We start from the raw sequence: 21,641 nt of genomic DNA on the forward strand, positions 1-21,641 counted from the left end.
ATCACATTGACTGTCTCTGTCTGTCCCCCCTCACACCCTGTGTTTGAGTTCTAAAGTGCCCTATTGTAACGTATACATAAAATTTTTATTTAGGCCTACTGTAAAAGCCATATTCTTAATGGAGACTTGTGGGAACCATCAGTACTTTTCTCATATAAAGTGCCACAGCCCCCCTTATGAATATGATTGCATATGATCAAAATCCCAATCAAATTCCTAGTTTTGTGATTTACTCCCCTGCTCTGTCAGAGATCAAGATGACACCTAGGCTTTGTTGAACTAGCACAGCTGTCAGCGTTCACAGGGGTAACTATTTGGCAAGCCCCCTCTTTAAACAAAACAAAACACAGCACAGACAAAAAAGACTATTCTGAACCCCAAGTGCTGGCCCGCCGACACATCCCGTCATTATTCGCAGAACACAAGCCCTGTGCCACTGAGGGTGGGGGTGCTGTTGCAGAAAAAGATTCCCTCCCTGTTAGCGTCCTCACCAAGGCAACGGTGCCAAGATAGCAGAGACAGCCCACGGTATTAAAACGTCCCTCGCTGAATTAAGGCAAGTCCCAATTCACTTGGTAAGTCACAAAGAGCCCTTCTGAAACTGTCAGTCATACTTGGGTAATCCATGTTAATTTCTGCAATCCCTCCCACATTCCCCTGGCTAATAACTGGCCTGTCAGCAGGCCCGTTTCTCTCCCCTATGGCGTGTAGACATAACGTGTAGCCAAGTAGGTTGGTGGCTTGGCTGTCAATGCGTCTCATACATGGCTGCCTCTTCCAAGCATGCCAAAGCACATTTCTTCCTTGATGCATCGGTGTGTCATGTGGGGGTGCTGATCTGTAAATTGTTTATAACTTATCTTTTCAGTCCTCTTTTTTGACAGAAACAAAAGGTCAAACCTAATATGTATTGATAATTAATTTACTGCTCCTGTCACCCCGGTGAACTCATATTTCTGTCTCTGTTTGTGATACACAATCAGACAGCTTTTCAATAAACAGTGCTACGGATAATAATTAGTCACCAAACCTCCCTCTCGAATTCGCAGGATATTGCATCATAATGAAATCTATCCTCTTAGCGTGAACCTTCCGCCCCCCACCCCTGACTTCACCCGCCCCCCATTAGAGGCAGGACACACAGGAAGTTATTATTGGCATCCCCAGTAAATCAGACAGCTTCCTGAAAAAGGATCAATTTCCCCTGATGCACTTTCTCATTATAACCTTATCTCGCCCACAGACAATAATCTGGATTTGTCACGCTTTGTTTGTTTTGCCAGTGAACTGTATCAATCATGAGCGGAGCCAGCGGTTAGCACAGAGAGGAGGAGACGAAGAGGAGCCGGAGTGGATCTGCCACTGAAATATAAAGTATTCACCTGCTGCAGTCCTCTTCCACAGAAAATAATATAAGCCCTTTGATTGGCTTCAAAGTTTGTTTAGGCAGAGGAGAGGAGTTCTGGCTCCTGGAGGGGTTTAGGCAGGAACCATTGACTTTGCTCTCCACTCAACCACATCTAATGTGGAGAGAGACAGAATGTAGGAGTTACAATGAGAAAAAGATACATAACATGGGAGAGTAATAGAGAGAATTATAGCAGGAGGGCGATGGGAAGAAATAGATTAGGCGCTGAGGAAATGTGACATGAATAAGAGAGCGAGATAAAAGAGAACAGATGGAAAAGGGCAGCGAGGGGAAGAAAGTGATGGGTGGCGCAGGGAAGAGAGAGAGGAGTGAAAGTTGGATCAACCCGTTCTTTTGGAAGGTTAAATTTGAGTAAAGTTTAGGTTCCTGCATCTGCAGCGGACGAGATGAAAGGATGACATTGACCGCGCGACCGCTTCCTGGGCACGATCCCCCTGACCCCGGCCCAGCTGTCCACCATGTTGATCCCCTTCTATCTTTCTCCCTCGCACCCTGCTCACAACTCTCCTTGCACTTTTTATTGTCCTTGCTTTCATATTTTTCTCTCTCTCTCATCCGTCCCTCCCTCTCTTTTTTCCCTGCTGCACTGTCTTTCATCCCTCACTTTCCCTGCACACCCTCCCCTCCTCTCTGCTCACTATTCTACGCATCACGCGCATTCTTGCTCATCCCTCCCCGATGCTCATCTATGTTACAAGATATAGCTGAGTGCACACAATATCAGTGCGAGCAAAATAAGCACCTGAGGGTTTTTTTATTTATGAAGAACATTCTTCCTCTTCCCCGTGTTTGATGTGCGTTCAGCCTGTTCATTGATGTGTTCACATTTCTTTTATGCTGTGGATTCGCTTGACGTGGACAGCTGACGATTACGACACCGTTTTTGTTTTTGGTGGAGTAGCTAAAAGGTTAAGTGAGAAATCTAATTGGGCCTAACTGCAAGAACGGTCTTGAATGTAAATTGCTCATAAATGTGTAAAACACCCAGTAATGAATTAAAAATGTATTTCCTCACGTTTTGCCATGCCAACTTCATGGCTTTAGAAAGGCAACTATTAGATGGATTACCATTACAATTTCTATGAACATTCATTCCCCAGATTAATAATCCTAATGCCTTCGGTTATCCCCTGACTGTTTCTAGTGCCGCAATGACATTGACATTTTGGGTTTTGGATATTGAATGGATTGTCATGAAATTCTTTACCGACATTTATGATCCCCAGGAGATTCATTGTATTAACTTAACGTAAACTCTAGCAAAGAGGTTTTTCAAAGTGTGAGATGGGCCTCCAAATAGTTTTGGGGGAGGCTCCGCGAATGGAAGTGCAAACATTAGTTATTAGGCTATTACGTTTGATTAGTTATCAAAAGAATACACTGAATATCCTGTGTGTAATTTGGTTACAGAGATAGTTCAGAGATACAGTAGCTTTGGAGACTTTTTTCTGTTTTCCCACAATAGTCAGAAACTAATAAATGCCTTGGGATGAACCTTTTTTTATTTACAGTATTTAGTGTAGTCTGCAGTTATGTCAAACGGGAATATTAGGCTATCTTGGCTGAACTGTTGAGTATGTGTACGTTAGAAAAACATATTCATGATCCCATAGGCATTCAACAATTGAGGATTTCAGACTTTGAGAGTGTTTTATTATACCTTTATCTTGTGAATTTTATTCTGGCAAACTAAGGAGCTCACTCTGCCAACTTTGCAGTCATAAGCAAAAACTTTATTTTTCATACTTCTCCCTAGATCTAACTGGGCCCTCCACCAATCTTAGGAATGAAGTCCTAAAATGCACATCTTATCTTCACGGAGCCCTAGATTCCAGGATTTAGCCATCAGTCAAGTTAATCTAATGCAGGACCTGAGGCAATGCATTTCTTTTTCAAGGAATAATATTCAGCCTCTCAGCAGATGCAGTAGGTCACTGAGCTCATAGCCTTTCGGCCAGCCTGCCTGTCCTCCAGAATGAAGATTAAGTTTGCTGAGGAGGATAATCATGCTTCTAGGTCTCTGTGGTATGCGAGCAATTCAACAGGCTTGCTTTCGATGGTTCACTCCTCTCATCTCATCATCTCCTGCGCCTTTCATCAGCTTACAGCATCACAATACAAGATCACTTACTACTATCTATTTTTTTCCCACTCTAGTAGGTTTATAGCCTGTTTTAAGGTACACATCTGAAAGTGAACAGGAATAATGAGGTATAGCCAGATCATCTGACTGACCAGAATTGATCTCTAAGACTAAGTGTGTGTGTGCTTGCGTCAGGGAAGCAGGGTAAAAAAAACAAAAAGCAGGCATCAGTTACACCCTGCAACATCATTGTCACTGTCCCAGGACACAGAGGTCAGTGAGATAAATCTAGCTACTGCTCCCAAAATAGAGCTGGGGCCTCCATTAGAACAGGACGCAGGCTGTGTGGGAACAAGCAGAGGTCACTGTGGTCAGCAGAGTTATTTCTGTAGCACCACCGGACCTCCAGGAGTTGACGCCCATTCATTCATCCGACTGTCTGCCAGCGGGGTAGGGGACACACACAGAGGCACAAAAAATGTGTACACACCTGCATGCTCTGCCAACGGACGATCAGCAGGAGCGGGACATGTTCCATTTGATGAAAATTACTGTGACGGCGTCCTGAGTTGCCAATGTTTTTTTTGTCACCTGGAGCTATTTGTGTCTTTTCTTTGTACACGAGCGTATTTATACGAGAGCTGCCCGCTGGTGTGTAGGGCTGAAGGACGATGGAAACACACCTGGTTTTGAGTGACCTCATGTCTCAGACACACTGTCTCTCTGTCTGTCTCTGTTTTGTTGGCTGGCAGTATAGCACACCGTGGTTATTGGATCACGCTTGTGGTTTATTTTTGCTGCTTTTGCTCAGCTTATATAGATGATTTACAGTAGCTCACAGACATGGATGCACATTGCAAAAACACAGTATGCACAAAAAGGAAAAGCACACCGGCACACCAACAGAATGATTTTCTTATAGTCTCTGTTTCCTACCTTTGTTCTTTGAGCCGCTCTCACTTCTTCCTCTCATGCATCCACGCAAACACACACACACACACACACAAACACACACACACACACACACACACACACACAAACACACACACACACACACACACACACACACACACACATCAATAGTCCATTAGGAGTGTGTTGCTTTCATTACCTCCAGCTTGGCCCTGAGACAGCCTTCAGAGTGGAGTACAGCAGAGCAGAGCTGGCCAGGATTGCAGTATATATAGCAAGAAGTCTAGTAATTGCCATCTCTCTGTTCTCTCTATCCTGTGCGTCAGGTGGAAAGTATGAATCCATGGTATCTGGGGACCACCCCTGCTGCGCTGCACTGCATCTCTGTACAATCGTCTGTCCCCCCACAGGGCGCAAGTAATAGGGGGAAAACAGAGAGCTAAAAGGCCTCAGAGAGTCCAACAACTGCCACTCTAACAATACACACCACCATGGGAATAAAAAAAAAATACAGGCAACCCACACTTACAGCAGGGAGGCACCAAAAGATATACCCTTCCTAAAAATCTCACTTTTCATGTCTTGCTTGCAGTAGTAAGTGCTGTCACTACAGTGCAGCTTCCCTGTTGAAGTGGAATATTTTTGTTTTGTTTCACCTGCCAGAAGTCAGAAGGGAGGGTCAAGTAACAAAACATTTGAGAGGTCCTGGAACATTTTAGAATACCATATAAGTGGTACAAGCTGACTCTCACATACATACTGTATGTATTGAATAATAAAGAAGTTGTTGGTGGACAATCAAATAAAGCCCAGTCCCTATGAGGCATCTAATGAGAATCCAACTGCCATTTGCTTTTTTTTTTGCATATTCTTGAATCTGATTAAATCAGTCGTCTTGTTGACTTTGGATGTCCGTAGGAGGTAATGTTGGATTTAAAAAAAAGGCAAGCACAGATCATCAGTGACTTAAACCCAATATTTCCAGTTTAATGTTGTTGTTACAATGTTGGTTATTGTGTAACAGCTCTTGGAAAGCATTTCACCCTGTAATGTCAACTAATCTTAAGAGAGTGGCTCAAAGTTCTTTAGTAGCTTAAGTATTAAGTTAAGTATTTGTTGTTGATGAAAATAATAGGCTTCCAACAATGCTCATTAAATAGCTATATAAAGAAAATCACACGGGTGAATGTGAAATCTGACTCTTATACAAAAAAAGCATTGCAGGTAAAGTTATAGGGTTTAATATAAGTCAGGAAGAGAGTGAACTGCTCTCATTCAACCACGCTGCATAAATGAAGGCTGAATAAACAAATTAATTAAAAGAAATGAAATGCCTAAATGTAATGTGGTAATAAAATGACTTACAAAAAATGAAGACAAGAAAATGCAGGTTGATTTTGGAAGGTAAAAGTCAGCAGTCATGTAAAACATAAAGGATTTGTAATTAATAGTAACAACATGCTAAAGTATAATTCCCAGATGTGGCTTAACAATACAGTCCTATTATATTATATTCCATTCTCAAGTCATTCATCAAACACATGGCACCATACTGCAAAAGGCCTCGCTGCTTACAGGCAAAATAAACAAAGATGATTTATTTTCCTTATGTCCTTGTTAATCATACCAGCAGTGTGTGCTATAGAGAACTATATACTTGTTTTTTTCAATATGTGGCCTTCAGCAGCCCTAAGCATTTATAGAGGTGTTGACTTAATGGCCTTTTTGTGCGGCAGTCGGCCAAATAGCACTGATGTAGTTATGATAATACTACCACTAGGTTTTTCCCATTCACCAAGCCATCCCGATCCCCTTACTCTACACACAGACACACAGATTTATGAATTACCTTGAGCTAGTAGTCATATCTCTATTCTTGCCTTAGACTCAATCTTGCCACGGATGCATCCAGATCAATTTTTCAGCATATCTCATTTGTGGAGCGAGCAGCGTTCTCGGCGCAACGGGGGTGAATGCGGGGGATGGATGCAGTCGGGATGTATCCAATTTCAGGCTGCAAAGCAACTGGCCTTGGAGATCAAGGATTATACAGCAGATTTCTAAGTCGAGCTGATATTGATTCGCTGTGCCCCTGGTGAACTCCACGTTGTACCTTCTCCATGTAAGCTTTTAAAAGTTGCTGCTTTAATGGCCCTCCTCGTCGCTACTGCCCCTGATCTATAAGTCCCCAGCTGACCCGTATAAATATGACCTTTTGTTTACCTAGACGTCACTTGATATTTCATGGACGAGTAACTCAGTGGAAATCATGTGTGTATGGTTTATTTTGTTCATGATAAGGGTGTTATTTTTAGTTTCGGGGTGGTGGTCGGTGCTACCTGATATGTTAAAATCTCACTATTAACACTTCCAAATAGAAAAGGTTCTTTTAAAGACTGTGTTTCACAGATTTTGACACCTTTTTTGTGTTTCATTGTAATGAACAGTCTGGCACGCAGATAGCTGGGGAAGCAAGATCTCACATACTAAGCATACATTATGCATCTGTGCATTCGGAATTTGAGTCAGTGTTGTCACAGTCTTCTTTGTATGAGGACAGTCGTCAGATATTTACTTTTTTGTTGCTTTTCTGGCAGTCGACGTCTCAGTATATTTGTGTTGTTGGAGCTGTTCCACACTGCAGCTGTTACTGATGAATGTCTGACCACCCAGATGCCGAGTCTTTCCATAGATACTTTACGTATGAAATTCAGATCCTTTTCAGTTCTGTGCAGCAGAAGCATTAATCACAGGGGTTGTCGTCGGTTCTAATGCGTTTTGATGTGCTGTCCCATACTGAGCAGCGCTCTTGGCACCCCTCTGTGACTCCACGGTCTCCATCTCCTTCACGAGTCTGAGGCACAGAATTAAAAGTTTGTTGTCCTGCCATTTAGCCATCTGTTCTTCAACTTCTGCTTCTGTGCACTGTTGTCTTTCTTTCATCGCACAGATACATTGTAAACCAGTGAATGCTGTACAACCACATATTTGAAGTTTGCCAATTGCTTTAGGAAAAGCTGAGAAAATGAAAAGAAAGATTGCTAATTATTCAACAATACCCCCCCAAAATAAAAGAAAGAAAGGCAAGCAAAAGGGGGTTGAGCTGGGTGTTGGGATCTGGTTAACTCGTCAAATAGGCCCATTATGGGGTAAAACCAACAGTGGGGATTTTTAGATGTGTGCTAGAGAGGGAAGAGTGTGTCCAAATCCCCTCAGTTCGCACAGCCATTACAAACAAGAGTGGATTAGCCAGCAGCCCCCTGCTGGGGCAGTGAATGGATGAGAATGGGAAAGATGACGGAGGCCGCTCCTCTCCAGCATTATCTAAATAACAGGCCGGGGAATTCAATAAGTACCGGCCTCATCAGACCTCATCAGCTCCCCCAATTAAGCTGCACATCATGGCGGCTGGCGGGCTGGTTGCCGTTGGTGACAGATGAGAGCCGGTGTGCCGGCGTGCTGCTTGTGCTGGGCTGCCTCACATTCCTGACATTGTTTAAGTGTGCGTGTGTGTGTGTGTGTGTGTGTGTGTGTGTGTGTGTGTGTGTGTGTGTGTGTGGGTGTGTGTGTGCTGGAGAATTATAAGCACTATCATCAGTGTAACCAACCTAGTCGCTAGAAAAACATTGCTTTTGTATGCAGAAAAAAAACAGAGATACGGTCAATCTCAACATTTCATACGGTGCATCTTAACATTTCTGAATTACTGCAACCCGTTCTCGTTCCCTACTCCTCTCATACTGACATTTTTTGATGCCCTATGGTCACAGTTTTAAATGCAAACAAACAAAAATAATTTACGTTACCTAAGTTTAGGCATCAAAGCAAAATGTTTAGGTTTAAGCATCAAAACTACTTGGTCAGTCCACACGAGACAGGACTCGTCACCAGGATGATAGTCCGGTGTGTGTTTGACCCAACCGTCCACCCTGACCTCCTCCTGTCTGAGGCTTGTTAAACTACATCACCTGACTCCCACTTCCTCTGAACGTATAATATTAGCGTTGCTGGTTTTACATTGGGGTCAGTTGAAAGCCTGGTATGTCTGATACAGATGTCAAAGGGGGTCAAAGACGTTTCATATCACCGTTTCTAAGGTTTGCAGATACATGCAATAACGGTACAACATGTTTCTTGTGTCGACCTGGCTGGTGTAACAACAGTGTTTGATTTTTGTATCTTATCTACTTATTCACGGTCCACACTGACACTCAGACGCACTCACACTGTACTTCTATCCTTGATGCAGCATTGATAAGCCCCAACTTCAAGTGAGGAGTTACCTTCATGGCGCTGCTGCTTGTGAGCCCTAGTGATATTGATGTTGTGAGTCAATACCTCTCCCCTCCCACATTACCTCCCTGTGATTCCCCCAAGGGTCAGGACATGTGGAGAAAAACAACGGCTCTCCTACATTGATTGGGGCCCATTAAAGCAGACTGAGAAAAACAAAGTCTTTTCATCACTTCTGAGATGTTTAGGCAAGGACTTACTCAAAGTTATTCTCCACAGGTCGACCTTTCTCTCTGGTTATCGCTCTCATATCGCTCTCTCAAGGGAAGAAGGGGAACAGCTACTGATGCTAGTATAAATAATGCTGAACAGTTTGCTAAGTGTGTGTGTTTTCCCCCCAAGAGAGGAATGTGCTATAAAACTGCCTTCATACTTTTTGTTTTGCTTTGCTTTTTTTCCTGAAACACGGGGAAGACTGAGAGGGGGAGACTGTTATGCACTGACACAAAAAGGAAACGGGGTCAGATTTTGTGTCACTGATTGTTTTGTTCCAAGGCATTTAAACCTTTAGTTATTGTTTTAGGACATTCCTGCCTCAACAATTTATTGACCAGCAGTTTAATCTAAATTTGAGTCAGAGACAGCACTCTAATAGTGATGACACATGCCAGAAGCATTAGACGTGTACATGGCAGACACATAATGATGATATGCAAGGAAATTGTAAAATATTGGAGTTGTATATTTTAAAATTCACTTAATTACCCTGACCTGAGCTTTAAACTTTAAAACAATTTAAACATTTCAGGAGATAAGCCGGAAAAACAGTCTACATTTCCTTTGAAAACTGTTGATGTATTCAGAGTGCACGAAAAAAATTGCCACTTTGTTGTCAGCATTTCTTTTTTTTAGAAAGACAGAGGAAAATTAGTGTCAACGCTGCCAGAGAACAAAGAGAATACCTAAGAAATGAATGAGTTATGAGCCTTGGGAATGTCTGAAGCACTGTTTGAAGCTCAGAAGTACAGGGGTCTGTCAGGCACAAGTGCAGATGAGTTGGTTAGCCATCTCACTTTGGATTTAACTTTGGCTTTCAGGGCTCATGTAGCTACCTATTTGGCTAATCTGAAATTACCCAGCCAGTTTATAACGACGCCCGTGTCTACTCGTGTTATCAGTGTTTATGAGGGTATCAGAAGAAATAGAGATTATGTATATATTGTACACACGTTTTTTTCTCAACATTCACAAAAGATGAAGGCCACCACTATATCATTATATGTTTCTTAAAATAATCTGCTCCTACTCTCTGTTTATTTCAAGGCCGAATAACACAAAATGTTTAAAAGGGTTAAAAATGCAACACGAGTGACAGTACAGCATATGTTAGTCTAGTAGCAATAATGAGGCCACACAACACTTATTTTTAATCAAACCATTGTCCCCATGATAAATACAGTTACTCTGTTGGGTAAAGTATGTGTCTTTAAAGTGCAATTAATACTAATCTGAATCAGTGTTTCCTGAAAAAAAAAAGGTGAAGCCAGTTTTCTTTGGAGACAATAATTACTACAAACCAGTACAAAGTAGCAAAAAATTTTCTGTAATGAACAGAGGGACTAAATAAAAATCTACTACGCTCTACTCATCATACAGTATATACAGTATCTGGCTGTTTAGTCGTGGCGTCGTATTTCTACGACTCCGCAGTGCTGTGTTCCCCACTGTTTAAACAGATCTGAGTTGGCCAATGTCCGAAGGATGTGTGGTTCGATCCCGGCCCTGCTCTACTTGTGTCATGGTAGTTGCATGGTAGTTGCTGTGTCCTTCACCCACCTTGCCTCATGTGAATGTGTATGAATGTTGTATGTTCGAGGAGGTGGTCGGAAGGGCCGTAGGCGCTGATTAGCTGCCACGCTTCCGCCAGTCTGCCCCAGGGCAGCTGTGACTATTACTTACTTTACCACCACCATGTAGGTCTGTGCGAATGAGTGGAACCTGGACTCACTGTAAAGCGCCTTGAGCACTGAGAAAGGCGCTATATAAATCAAAGCCCTAATAATAATAATAATGAGTCTTTAAAAAACGACATAATTGTCATTTTACCTCTTTCCTATCGATGTAAAAGTTGTCTCACTGATCAAAGAGGTGATCGGAATTGTTCACGTGTTCGACCGTTGTTATCTGTTTTGTTTCAAGCGTTGGGACCTGGAAATCGTATTTTGAAAGGTTGTTTCATCAGACTTAGCCGGATACGTACAGTTCCTCAATGTACCTGTACTGTCAATGTTATTATTTGAAATACTCAAGGGAGCCTTCTAATTTTATATTCTGTCTTTTATTTAATTTGTTGTTTTTCCCTTGTGTCTTGGAAAAGATATATAATCTTGTCTTCAAATCCGTGTGTGTTATGCGTATTATTTTTCTGTATTAAATATTATGTTTATGTTAAAACATAATGTATTAACATTAACATTTTTAACACATTATGTTCCAAAATGTCACTTAGATCATTTGGGTTAGAGTAGCAAGAAAGCAAAAAACAATAATATCTTCTAAAAATAATCGAAGACTGTGAGAAAACAAAGTAAAGAGACGGAGGATGTCGATGACAGTTAAAGATGAGATTCTTATGAGGGCAAAAGGCCGAAAGATAGTGCAGAATTTCCTGTGCTGTCTTTGGTTGTGTGTATATGTCTGAGTGTGTTTGTGTGTGTGCGTGGTTGCTCTTTTGAAAGTGGAAGAGCAAAGAGAGCTGCACCTGCCGCTTCTATCAACCAGTGGAAAGCTCCTTTCAGCACAGCTTTAATTACAGTCTCTGCAGCTCTGCTCGGCTCAGACAGGCTGGTCACCACGCAGCCAACCAAATCCTCTCACACATAGCTGCCTTCCTCTGCCACAGAGTCGCCTGATCCCTAATCAGCCACGGTGCCACTCTTCATCGATCCCCAATCAGCTACAGTAAAGGGAAGGCTATGGAACCCCCCCTCGCACACCCCCTCAACCCCTTCTCCCCTTATTAGTCAGGTGCCCTGCTTTCATTGATCATAAATCAACGTCACTGGCAGCATTGATCGTCAATCACCCTCAGTGACATTATTGATCTGGCTGGTCTCTCGGCTATAGGCCTGCCCTCAGCCCACATTGCAGCCCGGCTGTGGCGTATTGATCCCCCTCAGATACAGTATCGAGGGCTCTTTATTGATAATTCATTTATTGTGCTGTAATTTCATTTTCTTTCCTGTCCATATCGTTGTTACTGGAAGCCCCTACGGTGGAAACCTAGTTAACAAACACACATGCTTCACCAAGCTACTCTGACGGATGTGCTTTCTTGTATTTGCGGCTTGAAGCGTAGTTTCCACCTCTGTTTAAATGTCATTACCAATTTGCAGTCAATGTTTGCTTAAGAGTTAGATAACCCTTCTCATAACAAAGAATATCCTATGTTTGAAATCCTGGACCTCCCGGGAAATTCAATGAAAGGAAATGTACAGCTATACCTATATAGAAAGATACCCAACATGTGATTTTTCTTTTGAGTTTAATGCTGGCCAACAACGGAGGACTGTTTGTAATCAGCTCTGAGTGTGATTTTGTGTAACTCTATGAATGTCAAGCCGTGCGATGATGGAGAACACTGTGCATGCTCAGCAAAATCTCTTCTTGAATAAGAAAACCGAATTCATTTTTGCTGTAATGTTATGTAGAAGCTCTGTAAATATGTCAGTTAGAGGTGAGTTTGAATGCTTGATATAAATAATGAAAACATAGACTTTATTGCATCTTCTAAGGTGAACTTGCAGAGCTCAAAACCGATTTAATCTGATATAGTGTCATATATAGCAAGAAAGATTTGCTGTAGGTCTGGTAGATGGGCAGTTTTGTTGAATTACAAAGCCCCCATCTGTATGATTCATCTCTATAGATGGGAGGTTTCACGGGTCACTGGAGGCGTTGGCAGTGTTATAATACTCTGCTAACAGGGACAGAGCTGGTTTCACTGTCTGCCCACACAGGCAGTGACACAGACAGTGGCAGCAGGAGTCAACCCCCACAGGCAGAGTACAGCAACAGCTGCTCTTAAGTCCGTCTGCTACAGCCAAAACTGTTCACCACGAAAAGAGAGCTCCACAGGCCAGGACCAGTTTTATGCCACAAGGCCAGAGAGAGCAAATGAAGGCTTTCTTGTACTTGTTATGAATTCCAATAAAACACTGTTTTATTTCTTGTTACTGTCTGAGGGAGGTCTCCTTTTTTTTCTAATTTTTTATTGAATTCTGCAGACAAGTGCACAGAAAAAAGTATGACACAGTACAGTACTGTACAGTGCATCTGCTTTAAGGTGAAAAAACCAGGACAAGAGCAGAAAAAGCAGAAAAAAAACGCTGTTTGTAAGCTGTTTAATTAAGCACGACAGACACAATTTCAGCGGGGTGTTAAGATTTTTTTATACTACAATCTATAATGTCTAATTCTGTTATATAGAAAGTGAGTCTCTGGACATCTGCCCGTACTGTAGTTGGCAGCAACATAAATTTGATGCGTCGAGTGTGATCTCTGTCATAGATCATTGAGCTCATCCAGAGAGAGTGACTGTAATGTGAACATGAATTAGAGACTAATGTCATGGCTGAGAACAACCTCATATTTGAATAAGAGTTTTTCAGTCTGCAATCCAATCAGATCAGCAGGGAATTAAGACAATCCAACTATAAAGCATAACACCATTTGTCTACATCCCCATCTTATCTTTGAAAATGTGTTCAGGCTTATGCATGTGAAGAGTTTCAGGCAGCCAGGTCGTAGTGTTACTGTAACAGCTGAAGCTGTTTTAAATGTTTCATTGTAACATGTTTCATCAGTTCAATCATGGAGACCTCAGCATGGTTCGCCAAACCATCTGTGATGTATTGACGTCACGTCGCCGGTTGCACATTGCGGTGTTTTCTTAGCTGGGATCTTATTTCAAAATCCACTCTGCAAATAGTGTTTTCAATCCTATACTGCACTCTTACAATTTTGAGAGGACCACAATGCGGCTTCTCGTAATTGCCACCTTGGCCAGCTGTGTAAAGCGGCCACTGATACTGAGATTTTGGCAGCGTGGAGCAGCATGTGTGGGTAAAGCATTAGAAACATCTGTCATGGCCACTTTAAAATTGCAGCAGACTACAGGAACCAGGGACACTCAACTATGCCGTTTGGAATGAATGCGGGGAGAACTGTCTTTCTGTATAAATGTTTTTTCAGTGTATGGATGGAGGATTGTGAGTCGTTCATTAGAGCTGGCAAACACACACACACACCAACTTCTACTCACTTACACAAGGCTGTCTACCCTGTTGTTTTTAGTAATTTGTTTACTCACTATGGCAACCTTAGCGTCGGGAATGGCAAGTGGAATTAGCTGATTAAGCTAAAATGAATTTCTCGTTTAACTGGTACCTCCGAGCTTGTCTCACATGAGTTGGCGAGCAGCTGGAAACCCAGCGCCTGTTTGGCGCTGCACTTGCTGCACTCACTTTTACTGTAAGAGCAGATTAATTCAGAGTCGGTACTCCAAGGTGCAACCCTGTTTTTATCTGCTAAAAAAATTAAAGCTGTATTTATGCAGAATCTTCGTCACCTTTTCTGTTAGATCAACTCACATTGACAAAGGGCTGGGTATCATTTAAAAATACTTATTTTTATCTACTTAATTCAATACCCAACATGTAATGGAAGCCTCTCTGCTAACTTACTTACCAACTCCGTCAAATACACTTTGCTCAACCTCACCACACCACAGATTGTATGCGTTTTAGCTGCTACAGTAGTGGACCAGTCACATATTGCATTCAATTGCTAAATGCTTGTGATTTTTCGCTGTGAGCAAAAGCATGAAAAAGGTATTTTCTATCTAGTTCTGGCTACAAAAAGGATCAAATGCTGATATCGTTTCACTACTTGGCAATGGGTCATTTTCGGTTAATACCTTAAAGGTATTGGTAACCGATACCCAGTCCTACATCGATGTCCGCATATTCCTGGACTACCTCTTAGAAAAGGAATGTGGGGCGGCCGGTGGTAGTTAGTTAGTAGTAGTTAGAGCGGCAGGGTTTGACTCCGACCTGCAAAAAAAGAAAAGTGATTTGTGCTTGTTTTTGTGTCTAATTATTCTCGTTCCCATAAGATGGTCTCAGTCAGTTGGAGCCGTCTGCTGCGTTTGAGACTGACCGTGTGCCAGATACACACCGAGCTCATCTCATCCATCAGCTTTAGTTTCTGAATCTGGTGTGGGATCAAAGTCTGCTCAGTGGTGCGTGAAGAGATGGATAGATAGATAGATAGATAGATAGATAGATAGATAGATAGATAGATAGATAGATAGATAGATAGATAGATAGATAGATAGATAGATAGATAGATAGATAGATAGATAGATAGATAGATAGATAGATAGTGGGAGAGAGATGGGCAGACAGCCCATAACCACGACAGAGAGAGATGCGATCAAGGGAGACAGACGGAGAGAGAGTGAGAGATGGATTAGCATGTCAGAGGCTCCCTACATAACATTACTCTTGTTAAGTGCGCAATAGCTCATCGATCAGGCTTCTACCGCCCACATTCAGGGCTCTTCCCTTCACATCCTTTCCCGTAATCCATAATACCATCTCAGGCCTGCACTGAGTGGTGTGCTGCAGGAGCCCTCTATGGGAAAGTCTGAGCCATGGCTGATCAATACCCATAGAGCATGTGTAGCCAATGCAGAGTGAGAAGCACGCAGTTGTTGACATCCTTCTCTCTATACCGCTCTTACTCACTCATCTACAGTATATAGTAAGGATCATATACAGGGTGGACTGGTCGCTTCTACCATAGCTGAATCGCTCTCTCCTCTGTCTCTTTCCATCACTGCCCCATCATGTCTTTTTGTCTCTCTATGACACCGTATCTGTCTTTCCATCTTTCTCCCTCTTTGTCTCGCTCCACTCTCAGCGCCCCGCTCCATTTATCGGGCCGTGTCATTGAGCCATGTGTGCCGTCCCTGTCAGCAAAACGGCTGGCAGATTGTCTTCATTTCCACGCTGAAGGATGCGAGGCCAGTGTGGCAGTTGTGAGAGCTATCGACTGGGATCCGTCAAAGCTCTCCCTGCAGGGAAGCTGCTGTCGCCTGCCTTCCTGGTTGGCGGCCATTCTAAACTTGCCCATTTTACTCTGAAAATGGCCACATATATGCTTCTCCTGTGTAGTTTTGGTCCATGTCTCTTCTCATTTGCTCTGTCCACCTGTGATATGTTTTTCTATCATAACTAAGTCATGTTTATTTATTCCCAGAACGCTCTCTTTTGCTCTCCCTTCCTCCTCATTTATATGTCTGTTTCTTCCCATTTCTCTCTCTCTTTCTCTCTCTCGCTCTCCTACTCTTTTTTTCTCTCTCTTCCCCATCTCTTTCTCCACAGTCTGGGCAAACGGGTCAAGCTGGCTGATGGGAATGGGACAGTTGTTGATCCAATTAGAGATCCCCTCGAGCAGTGTCAGAGTACAGCAGAATTCCAATAAAATACTGTCCTCTTTCTCCCTTTTCCCTACTCCGTTCAAATACGTCCTTGCAGTAAAACACAGTGAGCCATCCAGATGACTTTTCAGAGATGCTTCACTCATGGAGCTTCAGGCCAAGAACCTGTAGGAACCTTGAACCAAAGTTGTCATTGAGAAGTGGAAAGCTTCCTTTCACTGACGGTTTTATTAGAATGACATATTTCGATATACAAGTGGCTGAGTTCCTTCTGTTTCGGTCTCTCTACAAATTTATACACGCCAAAAGGCAAGCAAGGCCAGCCCAGCCCCAAACCCTTGTGAGAGGCCTTTTTTTGTAGCTGACTTGATGGTGAAAAGCTGGCTGCTTCACTGAGGAAAACTCTTTTACCCAGCCATTGTGCAGCTCGTGGGCATTCGTGCATTGATTTTCCCCATTCAGGCCAAACAGATGTACAGTCCAATTCTGAGCGCATGAATGTGTGACGTGCTGACATTGATGTCTTATAATGCGTGGGCTGATTTGCATTCATGGATCAAGATGTTATTCAGCCGGCCTTGCGAGACGATCCGGAGCGCATGCGAGCTCTCTTTACAGATCTCAGAAAGAAATGGAATTGTAAGATGTGGTGTTCTCGCTGCGCTGGCTGTTATTCTGCACACAAAAGGCTGATTTGCCACAGATGTCGGCCCACAGGAAACAACAGTAACAGCAATGATTATGTACGTGAGTGAAACTTGCAACGAGCTTCAATTTAAATGGCTATTGTAATTGCACTGTCTCATACAGAAGTACATCTGCATGCACTTATTCGTTGATTTTACTGGGTGGTAATGTGTCTTATGACAAGCAGAAAGCCATGACTATCTCTTCAGAGCCAAATGCTCAATCTGGAGAGTGATTGAGCTTAGACTGTGATCAAATAAAGCTAGCAGCACAGATATTTTACTCTCAGTAAACTGTCTAGCACTGATCCTGTTGCTTTTGTACGTACGAGTGTCTGTGGGTCTCGGTGGCACTCATGCATGTGTGCATTCCTGCGGTCCCCCCTAGTTAACGTGTTTACCAGTTCCTACAGCAACCCACATAAAAAACAATTAGGAGTTCCCATGGAGCACCTTGTTAATGGCAGTTGTTGACCTCTGACCAAAAGCACTTTATGTATTTTTCCCATGATTTAGGATCATTAAAGGGTAGGAAATTGCTCCATAACTGAACTTTTTTTAAAACCGGCCTCCTACAACACATACTCCGGCTGGAGCCAATGTGAAATGTGTTGTACTTGGAGCCTGTGACCTAAAGACGCAGCATCAGCAAGCTAGTGTGAGCAGCCAGTGGCCTAGTTTATTCTGGGCTGTGCCAGTGATGGCGGTGTGTGGTGAGAGGTCTAAGAAAGGTTTTTAGGCTGGCAGCACTTTGCATTGTGTGTGTGTGTGTGGGTATTTCTGCGTGTTTTCCAGGGTTATAGCAGAGAGACTTTAAGGGCGGAAGGAGGGTGTGTTTGTCAGGGCAACAGAGAGGGGTAAGTGTGATCACAGGGTGGGTGGGGTGGTATGAGGCTGTTGATCTTGGGCTGGAGTCTTAAACAAATTGGCTAGCTCGCTGTGGGAACTAGGGATGTAGTCACAGGGGTAACGTCAGCGTGCTCTGTGTCAGATTCTCCAAATCTCTCCGATAGCTAATTATCTCCCAGAGTGCCAGAGGAGAGGTTTGGAAGAGCTTTTGTTGTTTTTCTTCTGCAGCGTCTCTCTCAGTCTCTCTGCCCGGCAACGTTCTCCTGGGCTGACTCTGAATAGTTTGGTCCCATAGTAGACCCTAAAGCAGCATAAACACATTAAGTTGTTGTTTTTTTTCTGGAGAAGTTTGTTTGCATGTGTGTGGCCCTGCTGTAGACCTTTGGCGGCGTGTGTGTGTGTTGAACATTATTCTCTCAAATGTTGCAGAAAATATAAATGAATAGACAAATGATCATGTATTCTCATTAAATCATCATTCAACTGGAAAACTCCCTTGTCACAAATTCACTTCATGTTGTTTTATTGCTGTCACTACCTTGTCAATCCCGACAGCTTTTCTTTCTCTCCTGTCTTGTGATGCCGCATTATTATCAAGGCCCTAGCGCCTCTAACATCTGGGAGCAGAGATTAAAGCATCAACAATTTTCTCGGTGGGTGTCATCTCTGGCACGGCGTGATGAAAGGTCTCGTTGCTCACCTCCTGCAGACAGCCCCGTCATTGGCCCGTGCCGTCACAGAGCGGCCGTGTCACGAGCTGCCAGGCCTGTAATGTGAACGCGATGACAGGAGAGCCGTCAGGTCCCTTTTTAAACCACCAGGTGCAGGGCAGCGGTGGTTTAGTGTTTGGACAAGCTCGCAGGGTCAGTGTGTACTGTACTGTTGCAGAGCTGTACATCCCTCACAGGGAATGAGTGTTTGATCCTGGTGTAGATTCTCACTCTGTCTCTGTTTTCCTCTTGTTTCTCCCATGGTCCCTCACCTGTTTCTGTTATCTCTTTCACTTTGCTCCCATTTTCTTTTTTTTGTGTCTTCTTTCTACCTCTCTCCCTCTCTGCAACCCCCGTGTTTCTTTGAGTTTATCCAACTGTCTCCATTCCCCTCTCTCATCTCTCTACAGTCTGTTTCCAGAGAGATTCCGATCTCGCTGACGCAGACTGAAAAGGGGACGGACACTCTTAAGACCCCCAGATCCCCAGCCAAGAGAGCCACCCGTTTCTCACGAGAAAAGCTCACTGAGGGCTTTTTTCCTCTCTCTCTCTTTCTCTCTCTCTGCCTTTTTTCACTTTCCTCTTTCAATGAGCCTGTCTTTCTCCAGATTCTCTCTCTCTTCAGTATCTCATCAGGGGAATGCTCTACCTGAATCCATTGTTGTCTCTGTTGGTGCTCACCTGCAGCTCAAGTGTGAGAAAGTGCCCTTTGAGAAGTTATCTTTATAGCTGCGTAGGTCATCGCAACACTTTCATCAACCTTTTATCAGCAATTATGCACACAAAAGGCTGTTGATAGAGACAGCTCAGATGAGGTTGCAGTACAGAGGACTATTTTTTCTTTCCTTAAATTAAATTAATAACCTCTATTTCATGTCATGATAGTAGACACTTGCAACCTCTGCATTGAGGGCACTTCTGTCAAGCCTCTGTTAGTTTTGTTCTTACCACGTCAGAAATGGTTAGAGTGCCCCAAGTGTTCACTTCGAGAACAGCACCATTGATATCTCCGACAGCCTCTGCTCAAACAACACACCCCAGTGAGACACTTGTACTGATGGTTGCAGAGTGGAAAAAGGCAGAACATTTCAAATAAAAGAGAATATGGCTGTTAAAGTAAAACATGGAGGGATTACGCGTCAGAAACAGGAACGACTTCTAGAAAAAAAGCTTTGGCTGACAGAGCAGCCCTGCATCACCCTCTCAGAGGTATTTACAAGAGCGATTACTGTGATTATTATTTCAACAATACCCTGCAATGCTCTTTCATGGGCTGCCAGCCTGGGCCGGGGTAGCGAGGGCCTGCCAACATCGGAGGTCTGGGAATTTTTCTAGGAGCTCCATAGGAGGGCAGAGAGAAGGGAGGGAGGGAGGGAGGGAGAAGGAAGAGGGAGGGATGCGATGGTAGAGGAAGAGGAATGTGCCACAGTTCAAAAGGGATTCTGTCCTTCTGATGGGTCACAGGATGAAGTCCTCCTAATGTGATTTTGTCCTCCCTCTCTCTCTCTCTCTCTCTCTCTCTCTCTCTCTCTCTCTCTCTCTCTCTCTGTACAGCTCCCACGGAGCCTTTGCTGTGCAAATTTGCCGACGGAGGGCAAAAGAAGCGCCAGAGCCAGAGCAAGTACCCTCAGAACGGGAGGCCGTGGCACAGAGAAGGCGAGGTAAGATGTTACACCAACGCAGAAGTGCATCACAACAGCAATATAAATATTCATCTCGGACAAAGCATCATTTACAATTTAACAATGTTTTTAAATAACAAAGTCAATTTACTATCCTGAGCTTTCAGCCACATCCTCACTCGTGTCTTCGGATGGTCTCTAGCATTGAGACAGTCAACTAAACTCTTTCCATTTTTCCATGATCTGTTCTAAACAACGCGTTTACCTCTGAGGTAATAGTATTTCTAATAACAGGCCCCACCCTGCTCACAAGGCCCCGTGATAAGTTGCCAACATCTGGCTTTATGTTAACCATTACTGCCTGTCATTTGTATTTACTCTAAGGTATGGAGCTGTCAAAAAAAGACAAGAAAAATACCCCAGATATTGATCAAACTGCCCCCGGATGTATAGGCGCTGTCGAGTAAATTGCATCTAAAGCCAAACGCCTCACTGAACACGTATATTCCCGCCATACATCAGAAACCAGGAATTAGATACACTGCTGTGGTAACATATTCATCAGCAACATGTGGAAGCAAGCGTAGCGTCTTTTTGTAGGCTACCAACCAGCTATACTGGGAAGGACACACAGAGGAGACAGGTAGAGGAGTGCCTCAGACTGGACTATATAGAATAGAGTGAAAACACACACACACACACACACACACACACAAACACACTCAGTGAGGCTGACAGTTGTGCTGAAGCTGCAAGGTAGGGGAGACCAGCAGAGAGGAAATGTTTGTCCTTCAGGAAAAACATGCTCTCTGTGTGATGGTAGAGTATGTTTGTGGGTTAGTAAGAGGTGGGTGGAGTATTTCACTAGCCGTGTGTGTGTTTGTGTCTGTGTCTGTCCATCACATGTTCAGCAGCCCTAACACCTATAAGCCAGTGAAGCGTGTTTAACCTAAATCACATTGTACATCCCTTCGAAGGCCCACACATTGACAGGTTCAGCTCAGTTGACTGGAGGTAAAGTGAGGTGTGTGTGTGTGTGTGTGTGTGTGTGTGTGTGTGTGTGTGTGTGTGTGTGTGTGTGTGTGTGTGTGTGTGTGTGTGTGTGTGTGTGTGTGTGTGTGTGTGTGTGTGTGTGTGTGTGTGTGTGTGTGTGTGTGTGTGTGTGTGTGTGTGTGTGTGTGTGTGCGCGTGTGTGTGCGTGTGTGTGCGTGTGTGTGTGTGGGTGTCAAAGTCCTTTTACTGTATTTATTCCACATCTCTGACCTGCTCTACATTAATAACACATGATCCTTTGGAACAGCTGTGCACCATGTCAAAGCGATACTATCTCCTGTAAAATATGTTTATACCCTACTAATTAGCTTTTCCAAACACATTCTGGAGGAAACGTAAATGCTGCGTAAAAACGTAAAACCTAAATGCTGCCTCGATAACATCCACCATCAGGGAAATGTCACATCTATGTGCACATAAGTCGTAATAACGAGGCAACAGTGGGTTGTTGGCACACAGTGTACAGAAATGTAAAATCCGAGACCCAGTCCTGTATTAACATGTTGTGGATTTGCTCTGTTTTTTAATGTTTGGATTTAGTATAAACCCAAAATACAAGT

At 43.3% G+C, this 21,641-nt stretch overlaps 1 protein-coding gene across 5 annotated transcripts in view; it reads left to right on the forward strand.

Moving 5' to 3' along the window:
- LOC310955661 (RNA-binding motif, single-stranded-interacting protein 3) overlaps nt 1-21,641 on the forward strand; it is a gene marked incomplete at both ends in the record, with an annotated part of 278,373 nt that overhangs the window by 209,095 nt on the left and 47,637 nt on the right. For all 5 annotated transcript variants that reach the window (XM_083925620.1, XM_083925623.1, XM_083925621.1 and 2 more), the window contains one exon: nt 19,961-20,067. In XM_083925620.1, coding sequence (XP_083781746.1) covers nt 19,961-20,067 — 107 coding nt within the window. The remainder of the gene's footprint in view (nt 1-19,960; nt 20,068-21,641) is intronic.

This window comes from Echiichthys vipera, assembly GCF_963691815.1.
Source record: "Echiichthys vipera genome assembly, chromosome: 13".
Classification (NCBI taxonomy): Eukaryota; Metazoa; Chordata; class Actinopteri; order Perciformes; family Trachinidae; genus Echiichthys; species Echiichthys vipera.